We start from the raw sequence: 18,839 nt of genomic DNA, 5'->3' as shown, positions 1-18,839 counted from the left end.
CGATTTAACGGTTATTTTAACTCCGATTTTGATGATTTTTTACAACTACACTCCTTGACCCTATATGAATACAATGAATGAATTCGATTTTTAATTTAAAATATTTACACAAGTGGATACCACAAAATCTTATGTTATATTTAATGAAAGTATAAATAAACTCCAAGTGTTAGTGAATTTATTGTTTTGATAGGATACGCATTCTACGAAACTAGTTTCAACGATCTAACCGTCAAACATATTTGTATATGCTTCGAGATCGCATACGCCAAAAATTTGAAAAAACGAACATTCAGAGATCAAGTAACGGGACAAAACTTTTCAACAGTTATCAACGAAAAATCACTATTTAACGGTTATTTTAACTCCGATTTTGATGATTTTTTACAGTTACACTCCTTGATCCTATATGAATATCATGAATGAACTCGATCTTCAATTTAAAATATTTACACTTGTGGATACCACAAAATCTCATGTTATACTTAATGAAAGTATGAATAAACTTTTAAGTGTTATTGAATTTATCATTTTGATGGGATACGCATTCTACGAAACTAATTTCAATGATCCAACTGTCAATCATGTTTGTATATACTTCGAGATCACATACACAAAAAATTGCAAAAAAAAAAACAAACATTCAGAGATCAAGTAACGGGACAAAAGTTTTCGACGATTATCATTGAAAAATCACGATTTAACGGTTATTTTAACTTGGAGTTTGATGATTTTTTACAGCCACACTCCTTGACCCTATGTGAATACAATGAATGAACTCGATCTTCAATTTAAAATATTTACACTAGTGAATACTACAAAATCTTATGTTATACTTAATGAAAGTATGAATAAACTATTAAGTGTTGGTGAATCTATCATTTTGATGGGATACGCATTCTACGAAATTAATTTCAACGATCCAACCGTCACACTTGTTTGTATATACTTCAAGCTAAAAATCGCAAAAAAGAAACATTCACAGATCAAGTAAAGGGACAAAACTTTTCGACGGTTATCAATGAAAAATCACGATTTAACGGTTATTTTAACTCCGATTTTGATGATTTTTGTTACAGCTGCACTTCTTGATCCTATATGAATACAATGATTGAACTCGATCTTCAATTTAAAATATTTACACAAGTGGATACCACAAAATCTTATGTTATACTTAATGAAAGTATGAATAAGCTCTTAAGTGTTAGTGAATCTATTGTTTTGATGGGATACGCATTCTATGAAACTAGTTTTAACGATCCAACCGTCAAACATGTTTGTATATACTTTGAGATCGCATATGCCAAAAATTTCAAAAAACAAACATTCAGAGATCAAGTAATGGGACAAAACTTTTCGACGGTTATTAACGAAAAATCACGATTTAACGGTTATTTTTTAACTCCGATTTTATAATTTTTTACAGCTACACTCCTTGACCCTATATGAATACAATGAATGAATTCGATCTTCAATTTAAAATATTTACCCTAGTAGATACTACAAAATCTTATGTTATACTTAATGAAAGTATAAATAAACTCCAAGTGTTAGTGAATCTATCTTTTTGATGGGATACGCATTCTACGAAAATAATTTCAATGATCCAACCGTCAAACTTGTTTGTATATGCTTCAAGATCGCATACGCCGAAAATCACAAAAAACAAACATTCAGAGATGAATTCGATCTTCAATTTAAAATATTTATACTAGTGGATACCATAAAATCTTATGACATGATGATCGATGAAAATTGAGGATTTTGTAAAAGGATTAACATGCAAGCTTTGAGTTCCATTGACAAGGTTTAAACTTTTGAGAAAGGCTTCACAACCTTGAAAACAAAAACTCTTTCATTTTGCATATCCTTGCATTTAATATTTTGTAATAGATTAGTAGTGTATGTATGTTTGTTTATTAGGCTCTTATTTTCAAGTGTAAATGTAGTACTTAAACGACAAATGCGTTTTAATGTTTTGAAGTAATATTTATGTGGCAATGTGTGGTATGTGCAAATTTAAGAAAAAAAAAACATTTTTCTTAACGGGTCATAGCGGGTCATTATGGGTCAAGGATCCGTTAAGATAACAGGCGAACATGACAAACACGACCCGTTTGCCAAACCTAATCCTATGTCCGGTAAGGCAGCTTTCCCCATGGTCGTTAAATTAAGTTCTGGTCGTTGAAGGCGTGGAAGAAGATTCTTCTGCCACGCTTTTACAAAGTTGCTTTTGATCTTGATGTTACAAGGAATGTTTGTCTCCAATTTGTCCAACCAATCATTCATTAATTAAGGGTATGTTTACATAACGGAAATGAGCGTGCAAACAAACGGTATTATTTTCGTTCATGATATCTCATGGGTTTCCTAATATGATCAGTAAAAAAATTGAGTGTTCCCAACTTAAAAAATAAACTAAGATATTACGCCAACGACTAAGAGATAGTTTATATTATACTTTTACAATAAAAAATAACACTTATTCACGATTTCTCATTATCATCATTCAAGATTCCTCTCATTCAAGATTCATTTCAAGACAGCTTACCGTTTAGTTATATCACGAAGTAAACAAGTTACGAGGAGTTTGGCAAATTGCATATTTTATTTTACCAGAAAGAAGGATACGTACATGTGTTTCTAAAAAAAGAAGGATACGTACATGATACAGGATACTAGCTTTAATTTATTGCCAAATTACAAAGCAGTAATCCTACTTAATTAGTCACACTAGTAGCTAACTGCTTCAAATTCCTTAACCAGACCACTCCACGGCCTTCAACCTTTCCTTCCATTCAATCACGGCATCGTATAGGCTGCAACATTAACGTGGCATGAGGTTATGTTAGTAAAAAAATAATATTAAACAAAAAAAAAAAGTTAGGTTGTTACTAATAAATCATAGTTTGACAATTGCGTAAAAGAAACATTGAATTTTTATGTTTTAACGAGTAATTTATAGTACGTATCATACTAAGAATTGCATGTATTTATAAATTTACCTCCGCACTTGTAACCGACTGGGCGGTTGGCAAAGTTGCAGCGCTTGGGAATGGTTATGGCAACCTCAGGCTTGACACCAGAGCTCTTGGAAGTGTTAGAAAGCAGGATGGCGCAGAGGCAGCTAGGGTTTTGGCCCAACCTCTTGACTTGCTGACAGCAACTATTGGAAACAGCAGCTTTTTCATATTGTGCAGCAGCTGCACAAGGAGCAAACTTGAAGGCCTCCTCATCTGGACTAGCTTTTCCACAAGCACTTGCCCCATCAGCCCTTTCAATCACAGCAATGCTTAAAACTGCAAGAAACCCTAGTACGCAAATAAATTTCACTGCAGTTGCCATTTTTGTGTTCCTCACAAAGTTCACTATACAGAAGTTTGGAGTTGATATTTTGTCCTATATCTTACAATTCCACAAGGATTATCTCTGTGTGATGAGGTTTTTATACTTGAATCCGATCAGAAAATGTGGGTTTTCCATTAATCCACTCAGTGCTAGTGGAAGTGGCACTAGAACCAAATTGTTTATTAATTTTTAAAGCACTTTTGGATACAGAAACTGGCCAGAGGGATTTCTGTTTCACTTTTATTCGAATAAAAAATATAGCATTGATCATTAGATGGTATGACATGCCATTACTGACAGTGAAGATCCTCAAAAAAACCCTTGTTGCTGAGACACCTCATCCAATTCTCCAAAAACTCCATTACCGACATGTTCCGTTGAAATTTCTCCTCTTCCTATGTGTGAATACGTGTAACCAACTACCACTCTAGGTTAAATCTTCCAAGATAAACAACTGTTCAACCACTTCACCAAAAGCAGATAAGAATTAAGTCGGCTGGTCGACATAATGTATCAGCCTCTTGCACTCGAGTTCGAATAACTTGGCTGTAAATTTTGTCTTCCATTAATCAGATTTGATTTGTTTATATGACACGTTGTGGAACCAAAAATAATCACAAGGCGACACGTGGATTTTTAGATATAAGAGGACAAAAATACCCTTGAGGCATAATGGGATTCCTACGCACGAGCAGCGGGCAATCATCCCTCAACCAAGTCAAAAGTGCCCAAAGAAGGTAACAAATTCAAAATTATTTCATCCTTCCTCATTCCATATTCTCTACAAAGCAATCATTCCATAACCTTCAAAACATTCCATAAAAATTAGGCTAATTGGTTAATTAATGGATTTATTTCCTAATTAATCCATTAATCACCAATTAAACCACCCATTATACCAATTAATCACCCATTACACACCAAAAGTACCCCAAAGGGCCGGCCACCTTTTCTCCAAAGGGGACTGGCCATGCTCTATATATTGAACCCCTTGTTCTCTAAAAAGCTAGGTCTACACTCTTGCAAAACTCCAAAAACTCTCTAAACACTTTTCTCTCTAAATTCTAACTTTGGCATTGGAGGTTCTTCAGCCAAAGCCCCCCCTCCCCCCATTCATCATGGGCGCGTGAGGTTTTTGGCCTTGACCCTAAGATGTTAATTGTTTTGTAGGTGTAATTTTGTCCAAAAAGGAGGCGGAAATTTGCATCCACAGACGTGTGTGCAACTATAATTTTTTTTCCTCCAACAGACCTCCTACAATGTTAATGCTAGTTCCTTCTGTTTATAGATATTGGACATTTCCTAATGATCAAGGTCTAAGTAATAAGAAACTTCTAACTCAAATGGTTAAGAGCATTTATCTCTGCATCCGAAACTATGTGTTCAAACCCCACATCACCAACATCGCTTGAATAAAACATTCACCCTCCAGCCTGCGGCCTTATAAAATGTTGGTTCAGAAATATTATGATGCAAGAAGAAACAAAGGTCGGAGGGAAGAATAATGAGGTTATGATGCAAGAAGAAACCCCTTGAACAAGAGCTAATTATGGCAAACGGACTTCTGTGCAAATACAGTGGGACTTAATATATATATATATATATGTCTTTATCAGTTCATATCACAAGTGGGCATTTGGTCTAGTGGTATGATTCTCGCTTAGGGTGCGAGAGGTCCCGAGTTCAATTCTCGGAATGCCCCTGTTTTTTGCAAGATTTTATTGTCCATGGGAGATGATGCGAGCACTCCCTTCTCAATATCCTTCCCTCCGTATTTTAACAATTACCAGTATTTTCTTATGATTTATGATTTCATAGATAATAACATAAATATGTTGAAAATTGCCGCCATTGTTTTCTTCCATTCTTCATGTCCACTGCATGAGAAAATAATAAGAATTCATATACTCCATCCAAACTAATGTAAAATTTTCACTTCTCTCTTTACATCTACCGTCTGATCCATGTCAAACAGCGACACTGGTCGGGAACAAACTCAAAACCGTAATACAGGATGCATATCTAAACACGAAACACTCAACTCGACACCGTTGCAGACATCTCGTTCTAACGAGACTCGACAACCTAATCAACCTTCCAGGGTTCCCCACTCTCAGATGTCCTCCTATGTCCTTAATAAAAACACGCATAAAGGAGCTCGTTGAAGTGGCTGAGCACTCGTGCGTGGGCAGCCGATGGATTTCATTCTTGTGTGAATGAGTCCTGTGATTCCGGGCTTCTTGATGCTTTTGTACACTCAAAAGAATCCATTCGCATGTGAGACCCTAGCGTTTCTTGCATTGTGTTCGATACTGAATCTGGTTTCTCAATTGGATCACTGTAGTCCTTTCCTTTTGCATCGATGTTAAGATAATCAGTCAGAACTTTTTTTACACCCAACCCATGCTGAGGGATCTTGCCGATGGTGATGAATGGTGATCTGTCTCCCCTCAGAGGGCTAACTAGCTGTGCGGGTGAAAAGCTTGGTGTGGTGAAAGCTGTTTTGTATGGAGTGCTTGAGATGGGCACCGAGTATGGAGTAGGATTGCTCTTGTGTGAAATCAGACTCACGTTCGAGATTGATGGGAACTGATCAGAATGCCGCATCAAGTCATCTACATAAAGCAGGTCATCAATGCGTGCCACAATGTTAAATGCCAGGCTCTCCAAAATTCTTGAATAGCTCTCCAAGATGGATTTCCCGACGTCCTAGCAGATCAAATTTGACCGATAAGTACAAAGAAAAAAACAATTAGAAGGCATGAATGAGAACAAATTTTTGAGTGGTAAAGTCGGAACCTTATTGTACTGAATCTTGCTCATATCAAGGGCTGTCTGTGGAAGACCAGGGAACCGTTGCTTCAAACACATTAACAAACTTTCTGCTCTTTCTGGAAGCAACTCCTTTTTCTCTGCATCAATCATCAGCTCCTTGACCATTTCCCATGATGACTTCGAACCAAATCTGTTCGCAACACTTGTAGGTTTTGGGTTTGTTTTTTTACGCCACAGATAGATCGAGGCCTCCACTCTATTCGCAATCTCTATGGCTTGATGTTCAGAAGACAAATCAAGGCAATCAAGCAGGCATTCTGCGGAAAAATGATCTGACGTAATGTATCGATAAATAACATCCCCTAAGCTTGCTCTTCCATTCTGAAACCAAGTTAAAACAAAAGATTAACAACCATGTCTTTCCAATTACACATCACCGGAATCTTGAGGATGTTTCAAACCTTTGGAAGAGATTCCAGATATGATTCAGGGACTTCCATATCTGCTAAAGTAATACTATTGATTGCCATGGCAGCTTTTAATATTTGACTCGTGCAATCGCGTTTGTGCTGCAATTGCTTTCTTGAATTTTTATGGAGTCCACCAGAAGGAACTCGGGGCACAGGTAGCCACCATTTTTCCTCTTGGCGCTGTAACGCTTTTCGGAAAGAGGTTGACCCATCCGCATCTGGGGCTAGAATCCCTTGATCAACATACCAGAACTCTGTATTGTCAAAGCCATCTAAGATTTCCTGCAAGGATTGGCTAAATTCAGAATGGAATTCTCAAAAATGGATCTAAGTGGCAAATGAAGAAGTGTTTAGAAGCTGACAAGAAGCATGTTATCCAATTTACGAAGGGCAGGGAGATTAACGTAAAGATCTGAGCGGGGTCTGCAAGTCATGACCTGAATTGAAGTATATACGAGTCAGAACAATTTCAAGGAACTGATCACTTAGGACCTGAAATTGAAGTATAAAAAAAACATAGCCCTACACTTTAGAGTTGCTTATTACAATATTATCACATAAGTTTATATGAGCCTAAAGGCTCCAAGCCTGCATTTACATTACAAATGCACCGTTTATAATGCAGCAAATTAAACATGAAGTACGCTTTATTAGTCATTACGGGAACTTATACCTATAAGTTCTCACTTCAACTCACAATTGAAAGTTTTAACCATTCTTTAGGTCTGTTGCCATTCCCAGTACAATATATAATTGCGCAGAGGGTTTCTGTATTGAAAGCCGAAAGATATTTTGCCCTTCTAAAAATCCACATCGGTATCAGACTGTACCTCCAATTTGCTTCCATCAGGAAAAGTCTGCCAAGAAGGCATCAACTCAACAATGTGATCACTCACACAAAGAAGCCATTCCATCTCTCTTCGCCACATTGATTTCTTCACTTGCGGTAGAGGTTCAAGTCTCCAAAGTTGCCCGAATAGGGTAGCTACAAGAGGAAACCACAGAATAAGAAGAATTAGCATCGGAATCTACAACAAACTTTTCGTTAAACAACCCCGCAAATCAACCAATCCATAGTTTTAAGACATTGGGAAAGTAAATCAAGAGCACGTACCACAAAGATTAGTAATGGCATTTGATATCGCCAATGCTGTGCAAACTCCATTTCCACAACCTGACATGTCTTCTCCAAGCAGCAATTTTGAAAACCTTTCCTTCATCAACTCAGTCTCTACAATCCCATAAGCCAAAACCAAACATTTTTATATGAAAAACCATGAAATTCTTGAGTGTCGGGCCTATTTGGAATTGCTTCTGTAAGGGTTAAAAGCACTTTATAACAACTTTAAAAGTGCTTCAAGGTGCTAAAAGCACTTTAAACCCTAGGTAGGTGCTTCTAATAAATGTATCCCCATCATAAGGGTTTATAAGCAAAAGTGCTTCCTACAAAAGCAGTTCCAAACCAGCTATGAATTGGAGAGGAATAATACCTGATATTGTCGACCCTTGTTTCTCTAGTTTCCTATCATCCAAATGGGTTTTCTCCGCCGCTTCATCACCATTCTCACTGGTGCACTCCGGCGCCTGGCCTTTCTGAACAGGCCAACCCACCGACGGCGGCCAAGATGACTCCTCCGAGCTGCTGTGGCTCTGCTCCTCCTCGTGCCCCGTCGTCTCCGACGTCAGAAAATCCGAACTTGAACTGCTCTCACGACCCTTCTCCTCAATCAAATCCTCAAAGCTCCCAACTTTATCCAAAGCTTCACCAAAAAATTTGTCACTTTTCTCCCCAATAACTTCATATTTCCCCACCAAACCCTCCATTGAAGCTCCTCCTTCGTCAACAAAACCCGGCGAATCACAGAAAGCAGAGTTGTTCACCACCATACCATCGTACCGAAGCCTTCCCGGGCAGCAGGAGTTGGAGATTCGAGCCCTGCAATGCAAGTTCCGGAGATACTTCGACGCCCAGAAACCGAAAAGAGAAAATGGGTTGTGGGAGTTGAGGCTTCTGAAGCTCAGTAATGGCAGACAGAGCTTGAGGTGGTGATCTTGTAGGTGGGTTCTTCCTTCTCTTTCCTCTTGGTGAGTGAAAGCTCTGTCCATGGGATCTCAACCATGTCTGATAGTGAAAGGCAGGTGGTGAAATATGAAGAGAAAATGGTGGGGTTTTCTAGAGAGAAGAGGTTTTTGGAGCTGGTAATGATTAATGGAGCTTGATCAAACACATGAACAGCGAAAGAGAGAGGCGCATTTGAACTTTGAAGAGCGTATTTGGTTCTAGTTTATACTAGGAGAATGCTAGCTTTTATCTTCTACTACTGTTTCCGTCTATGTTTTTTGGTTCACTTTTTAAAGATTATTTGTGTGATAAAAATTAGAGCAAAGGCCAATAACCATCAAACTTTTTGAAATGATTTCAAATTAATTTCAATTTTTAAAAATATTTTAAATAACTATTCAACGTTTTTGAAATTAGATATTTGTTAGATCATCGGAGTTAAGTGACGACCTTATCAATATTAAGTTAGTCTCTACTAATGTTTTGGACAATACTAAATTAAAGTTGGTCTTTACTAATTGTCGCCTTTAGAGCTCTAATTTCCTAAATCGACTTTTTTTTTATCCAAGTTAAGTTGTAAATTTGCCCAGCTAAATTGTGTTGATTTGGAATTTCAAAACTCTATAGATGACTTGAGAGTTGAGAGTAAGAACCTGGCCGCTTTAATAATTGTCTAGATCATCACTTAATGCTAGTGAACTTAACAAATGTCCAATTTTCAAAACATTAGGTAGTTATTTGAAATGTTTTAAAATGTTATCACAAATTTGGAATCACCCCTAAAGATTTGGTAGTTATTCGGATGTAACTCTAAAAATTAACTAAAATGAATCCCTTTAGTCATCTAGTGTTTATTCATATAAATGGATAAACTATATTTCTCACTTAAATGCTGAATTTGAAAATGTTAGTTGAACAGTTAAACAATTCCTAATTTGATTGATTTTTTTTTTCTTCTGCAAAATTAAAGGGTGAGCAAAAAAAATTAGAATGTTTTGATCATCAAACAACATTGCAAAAATTAAATGATAGTAAATTAGTAGCATCTTCTTTCTATTATGTGAAAGATACACTACTTTAAACTAATCTAAAAAATTTAGACTCGCATGCATAGCGATAGCCGATCCACTTTAATCAATGTGGTCATCTTAAATCTTGAATAATTTTTATCATACCTAAACCGCTAGTAGCTCTCTCTCTCTCTCTCTCTCTCTCTCTCTCTCTCTCTCTCTCTCTCTCTCGTTAGCATTTGACAAGGATTAAAAATGATAAATGTGTATTAAAAATAATACTGCTAACTTGGGTTTGAAAAATACAATAAACAATGGTTATGGGAATCGTGCAATCGACGGATCTCTCAATGATGTCTACCAATTTGGATTTGGATCCTCTCCGAGGCAACTGATCGCGATCCTCTTGACCAATGTTAGTAGACCGTTGGATTTTAATCCAACAACTACAATTATTATAACGTTTAGAAAGTTCCCTGTTTGTAGTCATTGGATAAAAATCTAACGGTCCACTAACACTAGTCACAGGATCCCGACCAGATGCCTCGGAGAGGATCCAAATCCTACCAATTTATCCTTGATTAGTTTGTAACTTGGAGCTCATTGGTTGTGGTTGCAATGACCACATTACTCTTCTACCTGAAATTACCAATCCTATCGTGTGAAGTGTGGGAATTTTATTCTATAAATTTTGGGATCCAGTGCTCATAGGATTGTGTCACACATTTAACTAGGTCCATAGAGTAAAACAGAAGCATTGTACAGAGTTTATATGTTGATTTCGTTCATATGCTTATCATAGGATTGAAAATCATGCATACATTCAATGGTTAAATCACAAATGAAAAATATCAAAAATTTATATGTATTTTCGTTGTTTAGTGTTTGGTATCGCCTGAAATTTAAAGGCAAGTACTAAAATGTTGAATCCTAGCAAACTATTGTAAATTTTTTTCTTTTTTTTAAACCCTTTTTAGGAAATTCATTTTTAAAATACCAAGGATATAAACCAAAAAAAAAAAAAAAAGGTTTGCATTGAGATGTACCCCGGGGCATTCCAGTAAAACCGGTCTGCTTTTAGAAGCAGAGTTTCCAAGTTCATAAAAAACCAATAAATAATTCAAAGTATAGGAACACTTTGGAAGTATAAAACAAAGTTATGCTGGAAGAATATATCTCAATCTTCTAAAAGGAGTTTCAAATTGTTCATATAAACAGAGCTATAATTTTGACCTAAAAAAAAAAGTGCTATAATTAAACTACTGTTGCAGTTAATATTATAATAGGAATGTGAGTGTAAGCTAAGCAAGAATCCTACATTATTTAGAAGATTTTTTACTTGTATAATTTGTATTATTTATGGGAATTATTATTAGCACTTCAAAAATCTCATTCTACACTCCTCACAAGTGTATATTTTTTTCCTAAATGTAGAAAGTTTGAAGTGTAGAATGAGAATTTTGAAATGCCAAAAACAATTCCCTTATTTAAAAGATAAGTAAAATTTGTTAAAATTAGTATAAATAAGGCAGAGGTCAAAGAGAAATTAATCAAGATACAGCTGAGCCAATTCTCTCCATCTGTCTGCCCTCTTTCTCCCCTCTAAGATATTAGTTAGGGAAATTATATTCACACATCCTAAATTACTTCTCCTGTACCTTTCTAATTTTTTATTATTTTTCTATCAAGTGTTAGTTGTTAGATCTCACATCACCTAGGGGAGTGGATCCTCTATGTCTTATATGTATATGCCAACCTCAATATAGCACAAGGTCTTTTGAGAACTCACTAGCTTCGGGTTCCATTAGAATTCTGAAGTTAAGCAAGTTTGGGTGAGAGCAATCCCAGGATAAGTGACCCATTGGGAAGTTCTCGTGTGAGTTCCCAGAAACAAAATCGTGAGGGCGTGGTCGAGGCCCAAAGCAGATAATATTGTACTACGGCGGAGTCGAGCCCGGGATGTGGTGGAGCCCAGGTCGGGATGTGATATTAGTGGTGTATAGAAAATATTAAAAATTAAAAAGCTGTGGGAGAAATAATTTGGGATGTTTGAATGTAATCTCTCTATTATTTACTACAACAACTAGCAAATGATATTTTTTTTTTTTTAAGTTATTATATCAGATTAGTTAAACAAGTTAACGAAATTGGAATATACAAATCTAAGATTCTATTGTTTGGTTCATATTACAAGGCTATGAAGTGTCAAGTTTACCTATAATGGCCAAGATTGATTAATTTGAATTTGAAATACCGGTGGGAGAAGACTACTAGATTGACTACATTAAAATTTTCATAAGATTGGAAAGAGGCAAATAATCTTGAGTATGGCCTAAGATGCAGAGCAGCAGAGGTTGAAGAATGTCAAATTTCACATCAGAAACTTGACTATTACACCCTTATCTTATCTAATGAATGTTTTCACTGTCATTTAGTATTACGGTTTAGTAGTATTCCTCTTCACTTGTAAGTGAGAAGTCTTAGGTTTGATTCTTGCCAAAGGTGAGTTTGAACCACATTATTGCTAGCTTATTGTGAAGCTAAGCCCACATCCTTTCCCTAATGTAGATAATATTGTTTGTTAAAAATAAAAATTGTTTTCACTACTATTTGCATCGAAACATTTGATTCTTAACTTCACACGTACGTTGGTAGGTGTATATGATTAAATTAAAATTAGTACAGTAGTCTCTTAATCATCTCTAGGAAATCTTATCGACAAAAAAAAATTTGTTTATGGTTTAATGATTTGGGGCATTTCATGATTAAGTTTTGTTTATGCATGGGACAATAGACAGCATTTTCATGATATTGACCAAAGTAGTTAGTGGGAAAGAAATAAAATTAAGATCCATAATAGGGTACTAATTATATATGATCATTATACAAAAATTCTGAAGTCTCTACTAGCTACAGATGCCCTAAATTAAGAGAAACTTTTCAGGGTATCGGAAATGTGGCTCGTACACCAAGTATCATATTACAAGTGATTTAAATATTTTTTTTTTCAAGTACGCAATTACTTGTATTATAAATTTAATGTATGAGTCTGTGTTCCCGGCACAAATAAAAATTTCTCTTGGCACACAAAAAAATTTCTCTTAAACTAATCTCAATTTTGTTTTGTTTGGTGACTTTCCGTGCAAGGCATTATTATGTAATTCCAATTTGTGTGTGATGAATGATATAATGATGGTTGTTGTTCCAAGTTCGAAATGATGAAAAACGTATGTGAAGAAAGAAAGGCTCCTCCCAACCGTTGTTTGGATGTTGACTGCTACCTTGAATAAACGTAGAGGGAAAGGCACTCTTCAATTCCAAGCTGCTTCTCAATCTCTAGAAATTTAAAACAAAAGAAAAAAGAAGAAAGCAATGGAGCCGATGACAGCATGATGCACCACTTTTGTGCTTTAAATTGTTGATTCCTCGTTAAAGCTTGTGTTTCCATTTATTGCCATGGCTCCATCCTCCATTTCAATTTTCATATGCAAATTTTTTTGAGATAATAACTTATGTGGCACGGATACACTGTCGTGATGATGGTGTTCTGCGCCAATGAAATAAAAATATGTATAAGTTTTTGTTCATATGTCCATGTTTCATTGACACAACACATCACATGACATTATACTCATGTCATGTAAGTTCTTCTCGTCCTAAAGAGTCAAAAGCTGGCCCTTTGGCAATTTTCTTTCGGAATGATGTAAATACGCTACACAATTGATGGACCACACTGCTAACTATTATTGTTGTTTACAAATGTGGAACTATGATCATTTGTTTAGAGGTGTTAAAGAAGCATAGTGGACCCAAATTGAGATGTGTTACAATGTAACACAATTGCCTAACACGTGTCTAGATGATTTTAGATTGTTGATTGTTATGAAATTTACATTTGATCAATGATCGTATAGCTCTTACACACGTGAGCTACTAACCTTAGCAAAATTCTTTTATGTTTTACTTATCAAATAACAAATTTCACTAAAAGTCCCTTCAACAATTCAACTATGACAGCAAAACATCAACTTCAGAAAGGCAACAAAACTGTTGATCTTAAGTGAAGCTCATAAGACCAATATCCACCAAAACCCTAAAACGACTCATTGACTCGAAGTGACACAATAGCAATTTTTGGGGTTTCCAGGAGGAACTGCTCTAATGGCTCCATCCATGGGTTACCTTGTTCAAATCAGAATACGCCCACATACATGCAAGGCTTGTAGCCCAGCACCCGAAGGTAATAGCATTTTGGAGCCCAATTCTCTTTCCGGAGCAAATTGTTAGCAGTTGCAGTAGTATTTTGATTTGGGTAACTTCCAAATGCACCCTATGATCTAATCAATACATCTAGCATTTAAAGTTTTTATTTTCTTGTAAGTGAGAGGTTTCAAATTTGTTTGTTCTAAGTACGAGTGCGGTACAATTATAGTTATCCCATTGTGTAGCTCAATACCCACCCTAATTATCGTTGTATATAAAAAAAATCATTTAAAACTTCTTAGGGCGTGACTTTAACGTAACACTCAATATTACATGTATTTCAACTGTTAAATTCGGTTCTACAACTATTAAATCATCTATTTCAATCATAACTAATTATTTTTTGTGCTACTCGGTGCTACATACCATCTAATAGAATACCAATTGAACTGCCCGAAATGCACCGACCTCAATTGGTTTGGCAATCGGTTCTCGAAATTCTTAGGATGTGGTTAATCGAACCGACCCGCATATATTTTTAGTTTTTTAATCACAATTAATATGTGTAGTAATATAAATGATTAATTATTTACAAGTTACTGTGTTTTCACTACATGAAAACAAAACTTGATTAGTTTAAGAGACCCTTTCTAGAAGAACACAAGCACCATTTGGAGAACACAACAGCTGTTGCTTTGGTGCTATCCTTGAGCTGCTTCATTTGTGCTTTTCTTTGAGCAATTACTCATATTGGTGCTATGTTTTGTAGCTTTTGGAAGAGAAATTTATTATGCATTTTCGTCTTCACAGAAATCGAGAACCAATCCAAACCAACTTGCCACATTCGATTAACCAACCAGATCGGTTTTAGACCCAGCTTGGTTGGTTTCAGTTTGCAATTTTGGCCAAACCAACCCGCGCCCACCCCTAGTGGAAATAGCTCTAAAGCTGAAGGTGTGAAATATGAATACGTTGAGGAGGACTTGCCCAACAAAAGTGCTTAGGTCATCTCCAACCGAGCCAACCATAGGGCCATAGGCCAAAGGATAGCCCTTTTTAACACAAAACTCATCTCCAATAGAGGTCTGGGCCAAAAACTCTTAGGACCCGCCAGGCCAAAATCCAGCGATATGGCCAACGTCCTAGCCTTCTTTTGCCAGCCAGCCAGCCTTTCAATTGGGATCAATTGGAATTTTTTTCTTTTTTTTTAAGACGAAATTAAAAAATTTTAAAAAATTCTAATTTTTTTTTCCCTATAAATACCTAAGACCTTTCTACACCATTTCTCACATCATTTTCACCCTTCCATACTATCTTACCTCATTTTATTTCAATTATTCACATTCTATCCACCTCAAACACTCTTTTCATACACACCCCTCTCTTACCTCTTCCAATAATCTTTTCTTTAATTTTTTTCAATAATTTTCAAATGGCTACATCTTCAAGTGGCACTCAAAATATGTCTGGATGCTTATTCATTTAGGGACAAGTGGCACTCAAAATATGTTCAAAAACCTTATTTTAATATAGTAGTTTAATTCAATTAACCAAAAAAATTAAATAACAAACTTAAAATAATAAATTATTGAGGGGGCTAAAATATAGCCTCTTTCAGTTGAATATGATATATAAATATATCATGATACTGTTCATTAGAAAATAATTTCTTACAGGTTATAATTTGAACATGAGCTAAACATAACCCTTTAGGTTGAAGATAATCTTAGCTTCTGTACCCTGAATCCATCCCAATTTATCAGAAGAACCCTATGCCCCTGCACAATGACAGACCAATAGCTGAGTCCCACGTCATTCTTGAGTACATTGATGAGAGTTGTAAGGATGGCTTTCCCATTTTGCCTAGAGACAGTTATGAAAAAGACCATTCACGCTTTTAGGAAAGTAAAAATGTTTCACTTTTATCTTTGTGCATTAAGTATATTAGAAACGTTATCTAGTTAGATGGTGAATCTGAATCATTGATATTTAAGATTATTTTTAATAAAGTTAATTATAGTATGAATGTATAGTTTAGATTAATAGTCTATCAATATAAGCATGTGCATGGTGATTTGCATTAAGTATATTAGCTAGAAGTTCTTTGTGACTAGCAGTGTAAAATGTTTATATTACTAAAACTTAAAAATTGAATCTTGTTTGAAATGTGTACTTGTGCTGTTTGGATTAAACCTAACAATACATGTTTGAACCCACATAATATTATGGTAGAATAAAATGTTTATGCTATAAAATATGAATTGTTGATCAAGTTGGTTCTGGATTATTGTATCTTGAATTTGTTTGTTTTTATTTATGTTCAGTGCAAGCCGGGAATAATCAAAGCTTTCTTTGAGAAGGAGGACCGTGAGAAGGTGGTGGACGAAGCGCGTGAGCTTCTAAAACTACTTGAAAATGAGCTCAAGGACAAGAAGTTCTTTGGGGGAGAGACTATTTGATTCGTAGGATTCGTAGACATTGCTGCTAACTTGATAGGCCACTGGCTTAAACCAGCTCAAGAAGCTTTGGAGTTGGATCTGCTGAACAAAGAGAAATGTCCGAAACTCTGGGATTGGTGTGATGAGTTTGTCAATCACAGTGTCGTTGAGGAAACTCTGCCTCCAACAGATAACCTAATTGGTCTCATCCTTGTCGCGCAAGTTCGACATAGATGCTTTACAAGCATTTCATAGCTCGTGAATAAAATTACAAGAAAAATTCTAGATTGTTGTATCTTGAATTTGTTTATTATTCATTCAGAGCAACCGTCGTATTATGTCGTTGAATTGTGAATTTCAACTGCCAAAGATTTAAAAACTTTGCATGTGCTTATAATAGACTGGAGTGGCTCCCTTCTACCAATAAATTTTGAGAATTGATTTTAAAATGAAACTTCAACTCGGGCCTTGGACAACCTCGTTATAGCGAAGATAGAGTGGATAGAATTCGACAATCGACACAGGTTGGCATGACTTGTTTCTTGCAAAGAATTGCAATAAATCCATAAATGCGCGCAATGACAATGAGACAAAGATGTTCATTGAACCGTGTCTTGTGGTCAATTGGGATGGCTATGATTGAATAACTAAATTAATACACAAAACCAAATGCATTCATCTTCAAAATAATAACATCAGAATCAAAGAAATGCCAACGTCGAAAATAATGACAGATTATTACAAAAACCAGATCCAAGTTTGTAATTAATTATCGATAATACAATTTTAATGGTGTTGCATGCTTGGGTCCTTGACGATGGTCACAGGGATTGGAGCATTCGTGAGCACATAGTTGCTCACACTCCCCAGTAGGATCCTGTTTAATTTCCACAAAACAAGTAGATTAAACATATAATCCCAAATTAATTAAGAAACTCTTATTATAAAACTAAAAGAGAAAATTGGAGCATGGTCCAAAATAAAAAACCATTTGTATTCATCGCTAAACTTATCATAGTGTGAAGTAGTAGTCATTTCGGATAATTCTGTTAGAACTTGTCTTTTATTTGTGCTATTTTGAATAGAAGCTATTGTGGTGTTACCTAAAAGCACTAGTACTCTACGTTGTGACAAAGTCGAAAAACCAATCCTCACATATTTTTAGTTCAGTTACCAAAGTTCAATTCCATATAAAATTCAGATCAATGCTCCAATTTTCAATCCCATATAAAATTCAAGAAAACTGCATAGATACCTTTTGATGGTGCCAAGGCCTCTGCTCCCCATGACCAAAGTGTCCAGCTTCAGATCTTCAACTGCTTGAAGCAGCTTCTCCCTTGCATCTCCCCAATACAATTTTGTCACAACATTCACCTGCAAATTAAATCCCATCAAACATCAAGCACAAAAAAATCACTAATCACAACCCAGATAAAAAATATGCCATTAATCAAAGCAAACCTCTTTCTGCCTGGAAGCAGTGTCGAGTGTGTCAAGAACTTCCAAATCAGTTTGGACACCGTATTTCGTCATAATCTCAGGCTCCCTAAACTCTGTCAATGGAATCAGAGCTGCAAAAAGCAAAAAATCCCAGATCGGATACATAACCAATATTATCAAAGCTTCAAACTTTACCTATAAACACACAAAACTTAAAATGATTAGATCAGAAATTTTTATGCGCGTCAACGTTGAATCAATAACATGTCAGCACGTTTTGTAGGCAAATTTAATATAAACTCATTTTCAAATGGCATATTTAGAACAGACGTTTGTTCCATAGACTAAAATATTCTGATCGACGAGAAGGATAAGATGACTTAGTTAACTGACATAACTCACGTCTACGAAATTATAAGTGTACTTACGAGAACCGGATTGGGCCCAGAGCTGGGTGCGGGACTCGTCGAGGGAGTTGGGGTTGATGTGGATGATATAAAGGGTGTCACCTTTGTCAGCCAAGTTGGCAATCGCCCATTCCAAAGCGTTCTTGCTGCTCTTCGAGAAGTCCATCGCCACTCCAATCTTCCTATCCCTTCCCATTCTCTTTGATCTCTCTCTCTCTCTCTCTCTCTCGATCTCGATCTTCTGCAACTCTAGGGTTCTATATCAGACAAGAAAACACAACCGTTGCGCGTGAACGTTTAAAAAGACGAGTTTCGAAGCTTGTAGAGTAAGCAGAATATAAAGAAATGATGAAGCGTTCTAGGCTTGTAGCTAATGGTAATGGGTTGTGCGTTTTACTGTTGGCCGGTATTTGTTTTTCGTTTCATCCTGACCGCCCACGTTGGTCCAGGGGATCAGTGGTGGGTTCCACTTTTGTTTAATATGGGATTAAAAGCCGTTGCATCGTCACATGGGGCTTCATGATGTGGTCGCGTGATAGAAGCACCACGACACTATGAACATGAACTCATTAGGTTTCGTATTGGCATGCCTGCCGGGTGTAGCAGTGATTCAGTGTTATGGATATTGGATATATGATACTTTAATGGGTCGGTTGCTTAAGCTTTATAACCCTAATTATTTTTTT

General features: G+C 36.1%; 3 protein-coding genes, 1 non-coding gene and 1 pseudogene across 4 annotated transcripts; 2 read left to right on the top strand and 3 right to left on the bottom strand.

Moving 5' to 3' along the window:
* Nucleotides 1–2,589: 2,589 nt before the first annotated feature.
* Nucleotides 2,590–3,471, bottom strand: LOC137744298 (uncharacterized). The gene is made up of 2 exons (XM_068484143.2): nucleotides 3,006–3,471; nucleotides 2,590–2,819 (listed from the first exon to the last, which is right to left on the bottom strand). The coding sequence occupies exons 1-2, from the start codon at nucleotides 3,343–3,345 to the stop codon at nucleotides 2,803–2,805; spliced, it is 357 nt and encodes a 118-aa protein (XP_068340244.1). The 5' UTR covers nucleotides 3,346–3,471; the 3' UTR covers nucleotides 2,590–2,802.
* Nucleotides 3,472–4,978: 1,507 nt separating this feature from the next.
* On the top strand, nucleotides 4,979–5,050 carry TRNAP-AGG (transfer RNA proline (anticodon AGG)). Its single transcript has one exon. It is a non-coding gene; the product is annotated as a tRNA-Pro (tRNA).
* A 131-nt stretch (nucleotides 5,051–5,181) lies between these two features.
* LOC137745586 (rop guanine nucleotide exchange factor 7) lies at nucleotides 5,182–8,940 on the bottom strand. Its single transcript, XM_068485559.2, has 7 exons — nucleotides 8,084–8,940; nucleotides 7,708–7,824; nucleotides 7,424–7,578; nucleotides 6,956–7,030; nucleotides 6,585–6,875; nucleotides 6,148–6,504; nucleotides 5,182–6,057 (listed from the first exon to the last, which is right to left on the bottom strand). Exons 1-7 carry the CDS (start codon nucleotides 8,697–8,699, stop codon nucleotides 5,551–5,553), a joined length of 2,118 nt encoding a protein of 705 aa, XP_068341660.2. The 5' UTR covers nucleotides 8,700–8,940; the 3' UTR covers nucleotides 5,182–5,550.
* A 4,886-nt stretch (nucleotides 8,941–13,826) lies between these two features.
* On the top strand, nucleotides 13,827–16,561 carry LOC137744297 (putative glutathione S-transferase; annotated as a pseudogene).
* Nucleotides 16,562–16,958: 397 nt separating this feature from the next.
* On the bottom strand, nucleotides 16,959–18,519 carry LOC137745789 (universal stress protein PHOS32). Its single transcript, XM_068485802.2, has 4 exons — nucleotides 18,175–18,519; nucleotides 17,768–17,877; nucleotides 17,562–17,680; nucleotides 16,959–17,183 (listed from the first exon to the last, which is right to left on the bottom strand). Exons 1-4 carry the CDS (start codon nucleotides 18,347–18,349, stop codon nucleotides 17,093–17,095), a joined length of 495 nt encoding a protein of 164 aa, XP_068341903.2. The 5' UTR covers nucleotides 18,350–18,519; the 3' UTR covers nucleotides 16,959–17,092.
* Nucleotides 18,520–18,839: the final 320 nt, after the last annotated feature.

Source organism: Pyrus communis, chromosome 12, assembly GCF_041283825.1.
Source record: "Pyrus communis isolate YQ-2024b chromosome 12, ASM4128382v1, whole genome shotgun sequence".
Lineage (NCBI taxonomy): Eukaryota > Viridiplantae > Streptophyta > Magnoliopsida > Rosales > Rosaceae > Pyrus > Pyrus communis.
Note: the sequence above shows the minus strand (reverse complement) of the source record. Positions and strands in the feature narration are given on the sequence as shown.

Coding starts and splice junctions, on each gene's coding strand:
- LOC137745586 (XM_068485559.2), bottom strand. CDS start 8,699: ATGGACAGAGCTTTCACTCACCAAGAGGAAAGAGAAGGAAGAACCCAC. Junction 7,031..7,423: donor CTGATGGAAGCAAATTGGAG/GTACAGTCTGAT, acceptor ACTTCAATTCAG/GTCATGACTTGCAGACCCCG. Junction 6,058..6,147: donor GCAAGATTCAGTACAATAAG/GTTCCGACTTTA, acceptor TTGATCTGCTAG/GACGTCGGGAAATCCATCTT.
- LOC137745789 (XM_068485802.2), bottom strand. CDS start 18,349: ATGGGAAGGGATAGGAAGATTGGAGTGGCGATGGACTTCTCGAAGAGC. Junction 17,681..17,767: donor CTGCTTCCAGGCAGAAAGAG/GTTTGCTTTGAT, acceptor TTTAATTTGCAG/GTGAATGTTGTGACAAAATT. Junction 17,184..17,561: donor GGCCTTGGCACCATCAAAAG/GTATCTATGCAG, acceptor GAAATTAAACAG/GATCCTACTGGGGAGTGTGA.
- LOC137744298 (XM_068484143.2), bottom strand. CDS start 3,345: ATGGCAACTGCAGTGAAATTTATTTGCGTACTAGGGTTTCTTGCAGTT.